Source organism: Copidosoma floridanum, unplaced genomic scaffold (genome assembly GCF_036245765.1).
Source record: "Copidosoma floridanum isolate Cflo_tuat_1 unplaced genomic scaffold, Cflo_Japanese_pri ptg000009l, whole genome shotgun sequence".
NCBI classification, from domain to species: domain Eukaryota; kingdom Metazoa; phylum Arthropoda; class Insecta; order Hymenoptera; family Encyrtidae; genus Copidosoma; species Copidosoma floridanum.
Window position 1 is genome coordinate 3,363,725 of NW_028321886.1, and position 18,290 is coordinate 3,382,014.

At 40.3% G+C, this 18,290-nt stretch overlaps 2 protein-coding genes across 3 annotated transcripts; one reads left to right on the top strand and one right to left on the bottom strand.

Moving 5' to 3' along the window:
- Positions 1 to 380: 380 nt before the first annotated feature.
- LOC106643201 (odorant receptor Or2-like) lies at positions 381 to 2,547 on the bottom strand. Its single transcript, XM_023389460.2, has 9 exons — positions 2,401 to 2,547; positions 1,931 to 2,050; positions 1,724 to 1,838; positions 1,358 to 1,622; positions 1,129 to 1,257; positions 973 to 1,063; positions 759 to 895; positions 558 to 696; positions 381 to 431 (listed from the first exon to the last, which is right to left on the bottom strand). Exons 1-9 carry the CDS (start codon positions 2,545 to 2,547, stop codon positions 381 to 383), a joined length of 1,194 nt encoding a protein of 397 aa, XP_023245228.2.
- A 5,123-nt stretch (positions 2,548 to 7,670) lies between these two features.
- LOC106643218 (aquaporin AQPAn.G) lies at positions 7,671 to 17,169 on the top strand. 2 transcript variants are annotated; one of them, XM_089589702.1, is made up of 5 exons: positions 7,671 to 7,708; positions 7,868 to 7,994; positions 10,836 to 11,023; positions 15,660 to 15,803; positions 15,888 to 17,169. In XM_089589702.1, exons 2-5 carry the CDS (start codon positions 7,976 to 7,978, stop codon positions 16,287 to 16,289), a joined length of 753 nt encoding a protein of 250 aa, XP_089445828.1. In that variant the 5' UTR covers positions 7,671 to 7,708; positions 7,868 to 7,975; the 3' UTR covers positions 16,290 to 17,169. The 2 variants fall into 2 exon arrangements, with proteins under 2 accessions (XP_089445828.1, XP_089445827.1); XM_089589701.1 differs by having other exon boundaries at positions 7,677 to 7,994.
- The last annotated feature ends 1,121 nt before the right edge of the window (positions 17,170 to 18,290 follow it).

Consider the following 18,290-nt stretch of genomic DNA (forward strand, 5'->3'; position numbering starts at 1 on the left):
CCATTCTGATGTGCATTTATTTCCGTAATATACTTACACAACTTATGATGCATATAAGTGCACCATTATATGGATACGTGTCTCGTAAATTGCAGCTTATAGCCGCTTCGTGTAAAATTTATTTTAGTTTACACACGATGGCTTACAATGTTTACTTATAACCAATTTGAGCGTTTTTCTCCAACGATCCACGCGTAACAGCCCTGATGTGGACTGTGTGGAACAAAAATACATGGATGTAAAGTAAGTAGTGCTCGAGTATAATCGGTTGTCGTATCGTTTTCTATACTTGGTTCCTACGTGCGGGTATACACGAAATTACATTTAATACAACCGCAATGTTATACCTATAATATACTTTTAAATATGCTACCGAAACTTTACATTATCGATGATAAAACCGTGAGATAGGACATGGCCACTTTAACTACCTGAAAAAAGAAGAAAGAAACAAACAATTCAAAGCATATATGAATAAAACAATACACACCGTGACTATGTATAAAAAAAAAAAAAATTTGTGCATATCGGATGATATAATACGACGTATCTCGTACAGCGGCAAAATTCTTCAACCCGAGCTCGTACATCTTCCCCGCGGTTATGATACACGGCCTCTGGCTCCTGATCATCACGAGATTGATCAATTTTTGGCACTTGAGGCCAAATTCTTCCTCGTACCAATTGCCATCGTAACTGAAACGAAATGATAGAAAATCACGTTTGCGCACAGGCAATAAATAAATGAACATACCAACCAAACTTTGTAGACGAGCAAGCTGTGCTCCCGAATTTTCTCCCCCGGCCAGTTGTAGTAGAACAGGTGCACGACCTCGGCGAAAGCGTACAAAAAGTAGCGTATCCTCTCGTCGGGGCTGTCCTTGCTCACCAAGACCTGTCACGTGGGGGGGTGTGATTTCATGTATTATACCAGTGGCGAAGAAACAAAAGATTCCACCTATATATATATACCGTGAAAGCCACGAAAGCCAACGGCACCACAGAACAGCCAATGCTTATCAGGTTGAGGGACGAAAAGGCCAGCTCGATCGTACCCACGAATCTGTTGGTACGCAGAAAGCGAGGGTTTTTAATCAGCAGGGAATCGCGCGCCAATCGTATACCTACTCCAAGGCGTACTGGTGCGCGACGACGGTTTTCACGCAGTTGGGGTAGTGCGCGTCCCGATCCCCCGATCTTCCATCCGACGGGTCAACACCTTCTCCCCGGCGGTCGATGGCACCGCGCGCCCTTTTTCTATCGAAATAAATGCACACTCGACTTTTGCAACAAAAAAAAAAAAAGAGGGAGAGGGGGTACGTATACATATATATATATATTATGGTTTTGAGCTCACGCGACAATGACAAACAGGGCACAGGCGTGGTAAGCCAAGCTGAGGTAGAGCGTGTCGAGGCCGACTATCAATATCATCGAGAGTACATCGGCAAAGTAGCTGTGCAGTATGAGGACCGGCATGTTGTCGTCGAGTGCGCCGATGTGGTAGGTCATGGGCCGTGGTTTTTGCTGCAACCGCGTCTCGTTCAGGGGTACGAGCACGTCCATGAGGTGAAGTACCAGGGGTAGGGTGCTGAACGACCAAGCCACGCCGAACATGCACGCTGCAGGGAGCAAAAAGGGGGGTAATTTTTTTTTTTTTCGTTTTTTACACGCGCCTTTGTCGCCGGTGGATTCGGAGTGACTTTAGTATAAATAGGTGTACCCGCGTAGAAGTAGTTGAACCTGCTGGCCGTTCTGGAGTACGAGTCGAGCACCTCGAGCTCGTCGGCGGCGTGTACTCGAAAGTCCCGCTGTATCCCGTCCAGAACTTTTTTTATCTGCAAACATTTTTCATCTCGCATTGTCCGTCGCTGTGTAGGCGTTTTACGGTGAATTAGTGATGGGGGGAAAAATAAAATAAATCGCAAACCTTTCGCCGGCTTATGAAGCCAAACAAATTTTTGGCGTACAGTTGCACGTAGAACAGCAGGCTCGGCGTGCCCTTTACGACGTACTGGAAATCATCGAGCGCCTCGTAAACGTTGATGCACTGAAATTCGTTTCATTTTTACACTGGAATTTTAGCTGTGGATATATTGATTTAATTTTTTTTTTTTTTTTTTTTTCTTTCAATATATGTGTATATTTTTAAATATAAATTATAATGCTTTAAGTGTATTGCACTTGTTTGAAAAAAAAAAAAAAAAGGAAAATATTCTAAAAATTGAACGGTGAATAAAAGTGAGGGATGAAAAATTGTTTCAGCAACGAGCCTTTCCACACACACTGTATTGGGAAAGGAAAAACTTCCTGTGCGGTATTTTTTGAATCCATAAAATATATAAAATTCAGTCCAATCCACGTAAGACGTTTAAAAAAATAAGCTCGCTGTATACTTACGTGCGGGACGAAAGAAGACAAGGTGCCGAGCATCATGAGGATTTGACAAAAAATCACGATTCCCAGATCCTGATAGGGCCATTGGCCGTACAGTATCAAGTATCTTCTACTGCGAACGTAATACGGCCCTTTCAGCACGTCGTCCATACTTACAGGTATATCCGCACTGGCACTCTACGCCCGTGTTCTCTTTGTTCGTCCGAGTGTATTTTGCGATGTTATTTTTTCGTCCGATCGTTATTACAAGCGATTCCAGATACTTACGCGCAAATGTAGACGTAAATGTTACTCGCGTCGATCATCGCGGGTCTCTCTTGGATATTATGCCTAACCAGTGGGTATTAAACGTCATTTGCATACTCGATTTCGCTAAAAGTACGGATTCTACTGCATGTGCGGGGAAGAGCGTATACATTTTTTAACGATCCCCTCTCCGCGCACGTCATTGCGAGCTCAGGTGATCCACCATAGTACCTATGTACTATCGGTTGGTCTTTGATTTTTTTTTTTTTTTTTTCATAAAATACAACGAAATCCTACATGCTAAACATCGTGCACAAACGAGTTCGAAACAGCGCAAAGTCCGGGGATAAACAGGTATGAAGCTTAGATCTATGTTTAATATACATGCGCACAAACGATACTCCACCATAGGTGTGAACATAACAAAAACCTTTTCAGCTTCACGGAGAGTATGGAGGAGTTGAAATTTATTTTGTATGACGATCAGTCCGGAAGTCCAGTTGGTAAATGTGCGTTGTCGTTTAAGGATAAGTTGTAGATTTTGTATTTTTACAACGCACAAGTTAAATATAGCAAATATTTCACTGCGTTACCACAAATACATGGATATACTTATGAGAAACAAAAAAGAAAGAAAAAAAAAAGCTGTTTCACATAGGCAAACATAATATAGTCATTTTAGTTCTTTGTATTATTTAGAATATCAATATTAATTGCAACGCAATACAACGAAAAGCCGAGTAATCATGACTGGCGCTTGTAAAAATAACGTGGGTCTCTCTCTCTCTCTGTTTGCGATCCAATTATATGCTCATGATACTTACTTGCGCTAAAATCAAATATTTGATGAAAGGCCCCCGGGCCGTCCAATTATAAGATCGCTTGTGCATTGAAAAAAAAAAAAAAAAAAGTCTGTGGAAATAAAAAAAGGGTGGAGAGTAAAAAAAGAGCCAGCCGAATGTAGCATTGAGTATATAAGAAATGGGGCTGAAAAAAAATACGCGTTGCGCCATATCGGTATGCGCACGGAAAAAATCGGTTGCACTTGTCGTTGAAAAATGAGTGGAAACTTCGAAACTAGCTTTCTATTTCGATCGATTTCAACTATAAGATTGGTTATTGTTTTTTTTTTTTTTTTTTTTTTTTTTTTTTTTCCGTACGAAACCGATTTTCTTTGACGAGCTAATGACAAGCTGCGATAAAGGTGATGTGAAACGGGCACCGTGTGTCTATTTTTACGCGCTTCTCCCGCGACTGTACAACACAATGTTTGGGTTATTAAAATATCTCAACGGCCCTCCGATGAGTCGATCCACATGTGTGTACGTGCGTATACACGGGAGATGAAAAAAAGAAAAGAAGAGAAAAAAAAAAAAATATCGAGGACACGCGTCGCTCGTTCAAACATCGGTGGCTCCAGTCGAGTATAGCTGTACACAGAGGGATTGTATATTGTCGTAGTCGTTGACGGCGATGATGACGATGTTCTCATTAGCAGCACCTGCTTGGGGCTGCTTTTTTTTTGCTCGAGGCACACTTGGATGCGTTTACAGAGAAAATCGTAACGATCTAGGTGCTAGTAGCGATTTTTTTTTTTTTTTTTTTTTCATAAGATTTCTTTAAGTAACGAGAGGCGTTTACATACTAAAGTGATGATGATATTTAAGCACGAAAATAAGTCAACTATACAGCCGATCGTGCAAAAACAAAAAACCAAAACGATCTGTCCGATTTTTTTTTTTTTTTTTTTACAAAAATGAGCGCAAAACTCATGACGCGTCCATACCCATGTGTATACATGTAGGTGCAAGTGCAAATACGGTCCCAAACTATGGTATATTCCCAAGCAGAGCCGCGCGTTCCAATTAAAGCGGCATTTAATTACGCGCACGAACGAGAGATGGAGAGAGAGAGAAAAAGTAAACGACCGATCGATCGGGAATCAAAGGGGAGGAAAGAATTATCCTAGGAGTGCCGGCAATGATTGAAAGTCGGTCAGTATATACTCGCGATCTCCCAGCTGTTTCTGCTAACTGCTCGTTTTTCAGGGCCGTTCGCCACAATCACTAATTGTGAGTGTACCAATATTATCATTACACGACCAGAGACGAAACGTCACTACGGGCTTCTGTTTAATATTATGTGATTCGACGATAATTGTAATTTCACAGTATTTGTATCACTTTGACGAGCAACGGTAAACGTACTACTTTGTAGTCAATCAAATGGTTTTTCGGGCACGCGATCGTACGTATCGGTAAGTTGTACGGTTAATTTCAGAGATCATCGGTATAGCTCTCAACTACATTTGTAACAACACATCGTGTTTATGCGACTGTCGATGACAAAAGGTTTTGGAGGTCCGTTTGATACGACTTGAGGGCACAAATACGCGCGTCCGATGAACGTACGAGATTGCCGATCATTTATATATATACATTATATTACTCAGCCGCATTGGGTCCTTGGACGATACAAGCGGAGCTTGATACGCGGTTTCGCCAAAGATATTGTGCACGAGAAATTTCTTTTGTACCCAGATTTTTCTTACAGAGACCATTGAGATGTATCATCTGCTCCTCATAGAGACTCTAAAAGACGGAAAACTATGTACAATTTCACAGTACTACAGCACAGTGATTTTTTAAATAATTTAATTCCTCTCTCAATGTGTACCCGCAAGTTCAAAGCTGCAGCCAACTCGTGAATGGCTCTACTTACCTACTACTACACCGAGAGGATGTTTTTCATGTTTTCGCAAATACATACGCATTATTCACGAAAATGTTGAACAACAAGCAACTGGTACAATGTAAAAATGCACGTAACCGAGCGTGAATAAGATGATGCATCGGCTAGCGCAACGAGGTGCAAGGACACGCAAGCTCTTTTGTCATCCTCTCGATGGTTCATTTTTCTTTTTCGCTACTGAAAACTCATCGTCGCGTTCGCTCGACACAATGGATTACGTCTCGTTTATGCCAAGTATAAATAATAATACAACGAGTATACGTATCAGCATCAGTGAGGAAGTGGTGAAGTCTTGGCTCTCAGATCTTGAGATCCAGCCAACGACCAGAGGAAGAGCTACGTGTGTGCTAACACGTGACAGTAATTTTCGTCAGGTTGCGCGCGCCAAGGGAATGAAAAACAACGTGGAGGAAAAATAAAAATAATGGAAAACTAGCCGTGAAAATCCTCATTGCAAGCTGATCGATTTGGTTCTCAAAGAGGAATCATCACGGCGGAAATTGTTTGATTGGACCTTTTACCTTTTTTCCTGATTCGTGAAAAAAAAAAAAAAAAAAAAAAAAAAAGAAATCAATTCAACTGCACTGTAATGATAGATTGGCACTGAACATCCTGACGTAAGATGTGGTGTGCGCATATTAGGTTTTTTCTTTTTTTCTACCCAAAGAAGTTTTTGATTTTTATTTTCTCACATTCCGAGCTTTGACTTGAAAATGAGGAAAAAAATTGCGCAAAATCTATTTGCGAAATTACTATTCAAAGAGCAACGGTTGTATTTTCAATCAAGAGGGACATATATATATATTTTCGTTCGAGAATGTAGACAAAGCATTTTCGCGTGCTACCACTTATTAACTAGAAAATAATGAAAAAAAAAAAAACAAAAAAAAAACGGTTGAATACTGGTAGCATGAAAATTACCAACTAACGCCAGGTACTTAAACATGCCGTCATTTCGCGGTTGAACGTTGGCGATGGAAAAACACAAAGAGCGGAAGCGCATAACTCGAACTATGAGGAAGCCCACAGTTATACGGCGGTGCACTGAGATTTGGATCGTCGGATTTTTATTTCCCATTTATCAATCGCTTTATTGCAGAATAATTGCCAATCAATCCTTTTTTTTTTTTTTTTTTTTTTTTTGACTCTACAAATAAGTCTCTGTATCTCCTCGTTCATCAAACGATTTCGATAAACGAGTTATTTAAAGCACTTAATTGTCGGTTTCATTCATTCGCGAGGAGCCAAGTCCATCAAAGAGCGATTAATTACATCATTCGTGGAGATACAAGTCTCTCCTCCTCCTTCTCTCATTTTGATCTATCCAGAGTATATATATACGCATTATAATGAAAAAAAAAAGAAGAAAAATCTGAGTTGAGTCACTCTCGTGCTCCCCTCCTCGGCATGGCACTTCAAATTCCCCACCTCGATATGTATATTTATACCAAATACATAAAACCCCTTTCTCTCTCTCTTTCTTTCTTTTTTTTTTTTTTTTTTTTTTTTTTTCGTCCGCACGCGCAAAATTTCGTACGGCATATGTGTATACAAATATACACAAACCTCTCGGTGGAACGAAAGTAAATTTGTTTTGACGTACCTAGTAGGTCTCGTGAACCAACCTAGGCTTTTTCAGCGCTCGCGTAATGTAACGTATCGACTCCTCGTTTTTTTTTTTTTTTTTTTGTTTTTTTTTTCAGATTCAGTGAGAACTTGTACGGCTGAAAAGTGTCTCTTATTTTGTTTTTTCTTCATCCAACCTGTTTTCCAAATTTCAAGCTCTGCTTTTATTTCCCCCACACTTGAATAATCGTAGCTCGCTGAAATCGACTCCAAACACCAAATCACATGCCCAATAACGTCCGAGAGTCACCTCGACCCTGTGGTTCAGCAGGAAATAACACTGCGCGTCTCCTCAAAATTGCATGAATTAATAATTAAACGTGTATGTCCACCGTAGGTCGCCAAAATGAAAAAAAAAAGGATTAAAAATAAAAAAAAAACAACCGATCGCCGATTTATAGTCCAAACGCTAGTCCTTGGCGCTCGTGAATCTCTCTCTCTCTACGACACCTACATAATAAATATATACTTACAATACCTGCCGTCCCGGCAAACAGGTGGGGGAGCATTAACGCGCGCAACCTGCAAGCGCTCGTGAGACGCGCGCGAGAGGGAAAAAGGGGCCGAATGCGGAGAGGGATATATAACGCGAAAGCCGGTCACCGCGCGCGCCAATAGTCATCCGCCTGCCCTATCGCTCCGATTGTCAAATATATATATATAAATCCACCCCGTGTGTGTGTAGCTTGTGCGTGTCCTCACTGTCGTACCCATGTACCCCATACCTACCTGTCTCTGGCCGAGTGCGTCTGTCCGTTCCTTGGTCTGACCACAGTTGGCTGGTTCTACTTCTCGTGCGTGGGTTTGATTTTTTTTCTTTTTCATTTTTCGGATTTTCTCTTCAAAGTTGGCTGTTTGTACGTGATCGGGAGTGGCTTTTTGAAAACGCGGGCATTTGGTTTCACTGAGCCTCATCGGCCATCGCCTCCCTGCTGAAACACCGGACCGAGGGAACATGAGCAAAACGTGGCAGGGTTGGTTTTGGCTTTACTATTTTTTCCTTTTTCCTTTGTCATATACCATTAATATTTGCCCCATCGGTATGATGTTACCGATTACGTGCGTACTGTACTTGTGTTATTACGGGCGGAAACGTTTACGTCCATTAGTTTGCTAATTAAAAAAGTAATTGTACGCCTCCGCGAAAGATATATGGATATTACTTTTTGTTAAAGCCTTATGGTACAAACAATGCCTGGCCCTCACAGAAATCATATCAAAAATGACAAGCCGAACAAATTGGGGCAATAAACTTTGACTTACGACGTAATTTTCACGCTCGAGTGATTAAGTCAGTCAAATGGGACGTATCGGTATAACCGACTTGTGCGTGTATTTCGAATGAAATCGATAGCACAAAACCCTATAGCGATCCAATTGTCAAACGGTAGCTATTTTCGAAACTGCAAGACCTTATCTAGCCGCGTACAAAAACGCGCTACTACGAATACAGTGTACACATTGCATGAAAAAAAGTTAAAAAAAAAATCGCAAGTGTTTAACAAAATGTTTAAACAATGTTACGTGCGCGGGACGGCTTATCTTATCTCCCATCTGTGCTCTGCTCGTATGGTGGCAACATAAACTACTGTGCATAATTAAGCGCGACTCGCGCGCGTTATAATCTTATCGCGAAATTCACTCGTGTTTGTATATATACACGCACTCGCTTTTGTGCGCTACACGGTGTTAATAACAAGTGCACATATGGGTTTCCCGACTCTGTTGCCTGTGTACATACTTGTTCGACGTGTGAATTACAACGGCGTTGTGGGAAAAACACCATTGATTACTCGGAAAATCGGCAAACATTTTGGGACGGGAGGTTTCGTGATCTTCAATGGAGGAGGGCATAAAAAAAAAATTGCGAAATTCGTTGATTCGTGTCTGTGATGCATAGGCGCGCGGGACACGTGCGGAGAGTTGCAGCGTCGATTATCGGTCATTAGCGAGACGCGATTTCGGTCGAGGATCCGAGAAAATCGGCCTTAACCCCCTGGCACCATCATCCGCTCTGCTTTTCTTTTCTTTTTTTTTTTCCCCTCCCCCTTTTTCTCGCGCGATAACTTATTCGTCACGCCACTTTATCGTCGTGACGAATCGTCATTTTTTTTTTTTTTCTGTTTTCGTAAACTTTGTTTGCGTCACCTGCTACTCGTACTCATTAACGGCCACATTTTGTACCTGCCAAGGCTGCAACGTCCCGTTGTTTAAGTACACATGTCGCAGATAATTCTAGAGGAAGAGACATGCCATTGTATAACAATTGCACGCACAAAGATCCTGGGATATTTTTTATATTTTTGGCTCGATTGTTAGTTGAAACAAAACAAAAAGTAGTGTAAAAAGAAAAAGTAGCATATATTCGGGAATGACGAAAATTCTCTCGAAAATCTGTATAGATAAAAATACAGTGGCAGTTAGTGAAAATGACAATACACATTTGCACCGAAACGACAGTTCCTGGCCGCCAAACAATCGGTAGGACGATGAGACATCCAAAAGTCAAATACTTAGCCGTGGAAAAAAAAAAAAAAAAAAAAAAAAAAAAAAAAACATGAGGAATGTGGGCGAGTGTAGTGCAAGTATGTCTGTGTGTACCTGTACCTATGCGCAGAGGCATTACCAGTGGGGCCCGTGGTTCGGGGCGATTGACAAGTTTGCCGGCGTATAATAAGTAGGCATGTGCGCCGGGACCCCCTGTGGGCACTCGTTGGGCTATTGCGTTACGTAGGACACTTTGGCTATCCGATTGCTTATGGATGGTGCTTTTTTTTTTATGCTCGATTGAAAGAGCCGCGCTACGGTGGATAGTGCTGATGATTTTTTTTCCGGAAATTTTGATGAAACGGTGACGATTATCGGGCGTAAAACGCGTTGACTCCCAAGCGCAAGGATGGACGGATTTTTATTTTTAGAGGATGTTAATCACGAGGCCAGTGTCATGTACAAAACTATCAAACAGAGTTGCTTATGGCGTTTGCTTCGATGACGAAAATTGGCTAAAAACGATTGTATTTGTAAAAAAAACCACGCGGATTTTTCGTAATCATTCACAAATTATTGCATCATAACTCCTAATGAATGTATGGTTGAATAGCAGTTTTCCCTTTATTTTACGCGGGCGAACAAAAAAAAAAAGAAAGATTTTCATTCGTTGGTATCAATTTTTACTACTTGATCATTTTGCAAAACTGAGCATACAAAGCTAGTGAATAATAGCGTTTTAATAATATTTACGTTTCGAAGGAACTTTGGAACGAAGAGACGTGTAATAAAAATTTCAGGATTGACGGCTCGAATGATCGATGGATACCTGCTCGTTATAGTATGAAATCCCAAGGAAAAAATACGCATCATTCGATTGATGATTAATTTACTCGCAATGTATAAATTTCTGCGTAGTTCCGAATGCTAATTTTTGTGTTTCACGCGTCAAAATGTTCGTCAGCAAAGTTCAATGTCATTACACCTTAAAACGTTGTTTTTGGCACAAAACTTCCTGAAGATCGATGAGATCACGATTGGAAAAAAAAAATTCTGTTTGTATACACAGTAACTATGAAAAAATGGGAAACACTCCCTCGATGGCACAAGATATTGTATTAGCAACGAAAAACAGAGAGGTATCGAGTCAAAAAACGCAATTGGAAAAGCCTAACAATTTTCCAAGAGATGATTCTATTGAAAAAAAAAAAAAAACATTTTATCAATAACTTTTAAAACATTTATATTTTGGTAGCAACATAGCTTTTCACCCCTTACGAGAAAATAAAGCAGTGTAAAATGAAATGAAACGTTGACGTTGTTGTCAGGTGCCAAGGACTACGTGGGCCTCGACGAGGTGACGAGGATCAGCTTCCTCGCGCCCCTGTTTGCCGAAACGCTTGGCACGTGTCTCCTGGTCATCATCGGCTGCGCCTCCTGCCTCACCTGGGACACCCCGCCCACGGTGCTCCACATCGGAATGACTTTTGGCTTTGCTGTTGCTAGTCTTGCCTTTGTAAGTATACACTCATGTACATTACATCCCTTTTTATTTTTATTTTATTTTATTTTTTTCCATTATTGCCGAGCGCGAATCCCAGAAAGCCGGTCATTAGAATCGCGTTATTCAATTCATATAAATAAATACCTATACACAACGTACCGGACGACAAAAGCTATTGGTTGTATACGACAGCTGAAGCATCAATCATGTATTATCTAATATGGGACGTGAATTGAGAAAAAAAAAAAAAAAAAAAAGGATCATGCAAATGAGCCGCCTTACGCGAGAATGGATCCACCGTTGGATCGATGCTCTTGAGAATTACGTCAATTACAAAACACCGCCGAGTCTCGACTACTACGCGTACAACATATTATATTACGTATACATGCGAGGGAGATGAAAAATAGGCGAGCGAGATATACATATCTCTTTTGTCTTTTTTTTTTTTTTTTTTTTTTTTTTTCTTACTCGTAAACGCGTTGCACACCGCGAGAAAAGAAAGAGAGAAAATAATGCCCCGAGGGCGAATCCGCGTTACATACACCGTGCTCCTATACAAATGCGGTCTGAGGTAAGTATAATAATATGTATATACATATGCCGGTCCAAGTCGTGTCATCGCGCATACGGATGATTTTTCACCCCCCGGGGTGATAGGTAATACCTTTGTTTATCGTCTTATTTTTTGTTTCAATACTCCTCGGTAACTATAATAGATATTCTCGACGCACGCGATAACATCCCTCGACTGAACTTGGTCAAAAATTTTGATTTGTTCTTCATTGATTGAGCTTTTTTTTTTTTTTTTTTTCAATTGTATTTCATAAATATACGCACCGAAAAAGCGTATCGCGAGCAAGAGAGAGAGAGAGAGAGAGAGAGCGTGGAGAGTGAGAAAGGTGGCTTCCATTCACCAGAACCACGTCTCGCCTTCGCAAGTCGTAAAGAGAAAAAAAAAAAAAAAAAACGCGAGTCTGTCTGTTGGTCGCGCGTACGAGTGTGTATAGGTGTACGTGTGTTAAATCACGATTATTCCCAGGACCTCGACATACAGTCTGCGATGAAGTTTCTTTCTCTCATATTTTTTTCTTTTTCATTTCCTTTGCCGAGGCGGCACCTGCGAGAACAAACTTTTGCTGTTAATTGCCATCAGGGCTATCGGTTTTCTTTAAATAATTTTCGTCGCAGTATATTTTCATTCATGATTAATTGGCTATGTTAATCTTAAAATTGAGATTTGTTTGAAACTGCCGTGGATCGAAAGCTACTTTAATATAGGTACTTAAATAAAAAGTTTTTCTTTTTTATACATATCGATCGAAAGGATATTATTGCGCAATCGTCTGGAAAACAGTTTTACGATTTCCGGTGTACAATCGAATGACGTCTTCGTTGTAGGATCAAGGGCCATTGCTTTTATGCGTGTGGATATAATCATCGAATTCTCGTTAAACCGAGTTCAACTCTAAATTACGCGTGTCCGAGTAAAAACGCAAAATTTTGACGAGCTGTTCAAATAATATATCGTTTAACTTGCTGAAAATAATAAACCGACGCCAGAATTGTTTCTTCAATTTGACGGTATGTGGTGTTTTTTTGAGTTGAAGCAAAAGTACACTGTGAAGGAAACAATGATCGAATCGTTTAAATACTTTCTTTTTAAAATTGTACCTACGTTTGAACAATCCATGAAATCCCGGGGCCTTATTGTTTTTATTACATTAATGTACACACCCGCGCTTTGTCCACACTCGGCAGGGACAAAAGTCAACATCTCGGAACGAGCATCGCCCGCTCTCTTTGCTCTCGCGTGAAAACAGGAAAAAAAAACTCTCACGGGCCATTACAGCATCAGCTAGACATGCCCGGAGGGGCCAAAGGCCGCGCCTGAAAATTAGCGTTTGCACACGCCGACAAAAGCGCTGTTGCGTGAGCAAAAAAATAAAAAAACAAAAATCCACGTGTCTCGTGACACACGGACAAAAATAATATGAGACGCAGAGCAATGGGTTCTCTCTCTCTCTCTCTCTCTTACTGGTGTCCCCAAAAAAATCGAGATCAGCTCACGTGCGTGTGCCCCACATCTGTATCGATGGTGGTACAGCCCCTACGTGCCATCGCGCCCAGCAATCAACTTTGCTTTGTTTGCTTTGCTTTCGTATACCCTGCGCCACAATTATCGCCCACAATATGTACACGTGCAGGGGGTCAGACAATGACTCAGCCCGGGGCGATGTTTCTTTCGAGCCTGTGTTTGTTGATCTTTTTTTTTTTTTTTTTATTCCTCGTCCCTTTTATTTCTCCCTGACCGACTGGCAAGGATACCCGTGGAGAGGCAAATACGATCTCCTTATCAACGCCTCAACCTGATCAGGCCACACTTGTTTCGATCGGTCGTTTGCCCAATAAAATCGAGCAGCGGCGATGGCTATTTTTTTATTTTTTATTTTTTTTTTTTTTTAACATTATTATTTTCTAAACTTTTGAAAAACAAAGAGATAAAAAAGTGGTTCGCAAAATTTATCATTTTAAACACGTTTACGTCGAATACCTCCGAGTTTTGCATCTTAATTATCGTACGATGGATCTTTGGATCAAACAATTGAGATGAACAAAAAAATATTGGTTATGATAAAACAATACAAGACAGGAGGCTTTTTTTTTTTTTTTTTTTTTTTTTTCGTTACCTTTTCGAGAAAACGCGATTAGAAAATAAATGTCATAGGCTACGGGGATAGAAAATCGTTAAAGGCTCCTCAAGGGTTTAAATACCCGCAGTGTGTCCAGCAAGTGAGTACATCGGTAGGGAAACATTTTACCCAACAAGTGCGTGACTCGATTTCCATCATCGCGGTACTTGGATAATACAAGGGCAAAAGGCAATCGTTGTTTTGTTACATTTAATTTTCGGTAGGGAGCTCTGCTGCATCAAATGAGTATATTTTATCTGAAATGATTATAAAACCGTGGAACAATAATATTACGGGGGTGAAACCAAGCGCGTGAACAAACCGCTTTCAGTTGCCGTTCGAGAGATAAATTTATAGGAGTAACGTGCAGGTTTATGATATACGGTCAAGGCGATCCCAATGACGCACTGACGCGGGGACATGTACACACATCGACGATAGACATCTCGAGGATCGGTATAAATCGGGAGCAGAGCGTACACCCGAGTCTCGCGCTACAAGCTTACACTACAGTCCGAAACAAACCAGCTACTCTCGAAGTTAAACGTTGTACGTACACACACGCTTACCCGATGCGAGGAAAAAAAAAAAAAAAAAAAAAGAAAGAAAGATAGAAAGATAGAAAGAAAGAAAAAAATGAAAGCCCGACGGGCAAAAAGACATAGTTGCGCCACAGCCACCGTGTGTACATAATATTACAGCTATACGTCGAAACGAGCTGTACACACACACACACACATACACAATAAGTCCAAGGAGTAAGAAAGAGCCCCTTGGGCGAAAATCCCCGGCCTTATTTTTACCCTTCCATTAATCCCGGCTACCTTGGCGCATGCCTCCACACGCATCCACGAGTTCGATGTGTCGGCCGGTCATCGGCTCGTTAACGTCGCTCCGCATAATATACCTCGAGCGCGCAAGTACCGGCTAATCGAGGATGATCTTTTATACTTTCGTACGAGTTCATCATTTTTCTCTTCTTTTGTTTTTTTTTCACGTTTATAAAGCTCGACCGTAAACTATATACTTGCCGTCAATGACTCACGTGCGAGGGATGTTTTACGCACCCTCGTTTTCATTTCTAAAGGGGATCCGTGTCGCAAGGACGTCATTGTATGTATATATTTTCTCGCACATAATACATACACGCGTATACGAATACAAAAGTATTGAACGGCAAATTAATGTACAGCAAAAGTGCGCGCCGTACGAATGGCGTTTGTTGTTTTACGCAACGAAAAGGGCCAACGGTTTTGGGGGGGGGGGGAATGAATGATCCACAGCCTCGGGGTGTACGTATACTTATACAGTGAGATAAAATGGAGTGCTCGGGATTCCTCTTTTTCTCTTGCGGTGATCATTGACGCGCAAAAAGTCTGTGCGTGGGTATATACTCAGGTCGAGAATTCGAAACTTGCACATCAGTTACTCCTGTACTCGTTTCATGAGGACTGTTTTTCTTTTATGCATGCCGTACAATTAATACAAGTATACACAAACGATCGTCTTCCAAGCGCGTTTCTTTAGAGCTTTGAGTTTTTTTTTTTTCTTTCTTTTTTTTACAATCCGCGTGACTGAATGCACTAGGACTCATTTTGGACATAAAATGGCTTCGGACGCAAACTAGTTCGTCTGCAGATCTGCACCAATAGTGCTGCACTCTTGTTAACTTGTCAATGTAAACAACGGAAATGCATGGGCCTTTTTTTTTTTTTCTTATCTTGAATTGCTTGTAACGTTGCTGTGGCGAGTACAATTGTCACTTAAATGTACCCAAAATTAATTTTTGTTGCAAGTGCCATTTGTACACGGTATCGTTGTATCCAGTCAATAGCCAATAATAATAATAATAATAATAATAATAATAATAATAATAATAATAATAATAATAATAATAAGGTAAAATGAGAAGAAAAAAAAAATAGGACCAACACATGTGATATTTTGAATTGAAGGTGCTGGGCCCTGTGTCGGGCTGCCACGTGAACCCGGCCGTCACGATCGGTCTCCTGATCAGCGGAAATTGCACGATCCTGCGCTCGATCTGCTACATAGTTTGCCAGTGTTGCGGCGCCATAGCGGGCTCGGCCATTCTAAAGGTACGACCCACCAATCAGTGGCAAAAACGATAAAGTTATCCAGCCGTGTATATATACCTAATTATGAATGATTGGTTATTCAAGGCGGCACTGCCGGAAAAGGGGGCGCACTCGAGCTTGGGCATGACGATGCTGAGCAACGGGGTGACGGGGGGCCAGGGGGTGCTGATCGAGGGCATAGTGACCTTTCTCCTGGTGCTCGTGGTACACGGGGTCACCGATCCGAAGCGCGACGATTGCAAGGGCTGGCCGCCACTGGCCATCGGCCTTACCATATGCGTGGCCCATTTGGCCGCTGTGCCGTTGACCGGCAGCAGCATGAACCCCGCCCGGTCGCTCGGCCCGGCCGTCATCATCGGCTCCTGGACGGATCAGTGGATCTACTGGGTGGGCCCGTGTCTCGGGGCTCTGGTGGCCGGGGCGCTCTACAGGATCAGCCTCAGGGTCAGGAGCAAGGAGGACGAGGAGGCCTCTTACGATTTTTAATTTTACAGGTTGTTTTTTTTTTTTTTTTTTTTTTTTTTTTTTTTTTTTTTTCACAGCCACGGTGACAATGTTGCAGTGAACAATGAACTCTATCGGAGCGTCGAGGATTATTTTACGAGTTCAGCCATACGTGTGCTTCGAATCGAGAGTCGGTGCGAGCTGATTGTGCGTTGGTATTTATCGTTTATTGAGTGCGTGGAAAGTGTGACCAAACGTCGAGAAGGACGTACGCGTTATTGAGTCAGTCTTGAAGATTCGCCAGGTATATTCCTTCACCTGAAAAATTATGAGAATCGGGTGAAGGGAGGAGCAATAAATAATATATAACTTATCTGATAATTTCTTGTGCCAAATTTATAAAAGAAGCTTGTAATTGATCCACCAATGTGTGCGATTGATTTTTTTTTTTTTTTTTCATCCCTAGTATCGCAAAAAGTTAATAATCGACATAGTTGTTGCGCACGTCCTATTGGGAACTAAAATAATCTATAATCAAAAGTCACTGATTTACGCACAAATATTATTCAACGATTTTTTTTTTTTTTTTTCGGTGATGATTCTTTTTTTTGCGAACGATGTTTTGTCATACAATAATTTGCACACGATGAAAAAATGTGTAGAATTCTTGTTTGCACTGGGCACAGTCTGTTTGCTCTTTCAAATAGTGTAAAAGTTCTACACAGAGATACACACACATGTATTTATATAATATTTTTGTGTACAAGACAATGTAGACGGTCTTTGATTTCATTTTAAAAAAGTGCTTACTCGACAGAACTGTTATGAAAAACGTTTGACAAGTATCTATTACACAAAAATCAATAAATGTTCCCTTGAGTAGCGCTTTTACAGCGGCAAATACCTTCTTCGTCATTCGCTCTTTTTTGGCATGATTTGACCTTCAAACATGTCAAACATGTCAAAATTTGTGAAAATGTCCAGGACTACCGAATCTCGGCTCAAAATTATATTTAATGTCGTGTAATAAAAAAATTTGGAGATCACGTTAGAATTTATAAGAGCCAACAGTGTACTGTTACAGGTTTTTTCTTTGTTTAATGTATACATGAGTGATTATGCAAAAAAATTATCTACAGATAGGCTTGATCATTAAACAGCACGTAACTCGGTCCATTAATCGGAAACGTGTAATTTTCTTGGTTAATAACATCCGCTTATTAATTTTACAATGGCAACGAAATTCTAAGAATTTTTTGGATGAGCATAATATTTCAATACATTGTATGAATTGTAAGATTGAATTTATGTAGCTGGTCTACATGTTGTACAGAAAATAAATTTATGCGAATACTCATGTGAAAAGTGTAAAAATTAATTTTGTTGAATGTAACTATTTGTACTACTCACACGAAAATTCAAAAAAAAAAAAAAAAAAAATGAGTAAAAGGTACGACACTGAAAAAGCATGAACAAAAAAAAATTGCTAACTTTTTCAACATTAAAATTAAAAGATTAAAACGATTCATCTTATTTTGAACGTGCATCAAAGAAAACAAAAACACTCGTTTAATTTACAATAGAAGATCTGGTTGCAGCATGCAAGCTTAGCATAAGATTAACAGTTCTGTTCATTTATGTGAAACGATAATGCAAAATTAAGTACGATGAAATCTTGCAAGAATTAAATAAATAATTAAAAACAACATTGATACAATTTACTTTATATCTCTCATTGCTAAAAATCGATAATACACGAAAAAGTTCCATCATATCCTTATTACTATCTTTTAAAGACAAATTCATGAATCAGTTAATATACAATTTAACAGGTACCATATCGTTATCAACTATACGTCACGTTTTCATAATTTTTCCGTAAAAAATTACATTCATCAACTTGAAAATTCTTACACCTAAAGCTAGATCATTTTGCAAATGCATTTTTAACAAAAAAAGCTATACCTAGGAAGCAAATTTATTGATGCTTACTTTCACAATGCGTATACACAGTATACGTATAAATGGCGAGCGACATGAGGT

Excerpts from the sequence above, each read along its gene's own strand:
- LOC106643201 (XM_023389460.2), bottom strand. The coding sequence starts at position 2,547 with ATGGACGACGTGCTGAAAGGGCCGTATTACGTTCGCAGTAGAAGATAC. Across the intron at positions 1,839-1,930 it reads GCTTCATAAGCCGGCGAAAG|ATAAAAAAAGTTCTGGACGG; the intron begins GTTTGCGATTTA and ends AAATGTTTGCAG. Across the intron at positions 1,623-1,723 it reads GTTCAACTACTTCTACGCGG|CGTGCATGTTCGGCGTGGCT; the intron begins GTACACCTATTT and ends TGCTCCCTGCAG.
- LOC106643218 (XM_089589702.1), top strand. Across the intron at positions 11,024-15,659 it reads CTGTTGCTAGTCTTGCCTTT|GTGCTGGGCCCTGTGTCGGG; the intron begins GTAAGTATACAC and ends TTTGAATTGAAG. Across the intron at positions 15,804-15,887 it reads CGGGCTCGGCCATTCTAAAG|GCGGCACTGCCGGAAAAGGG; the intron begins GTACGACCCACC and ends TGGTTATTCAAG.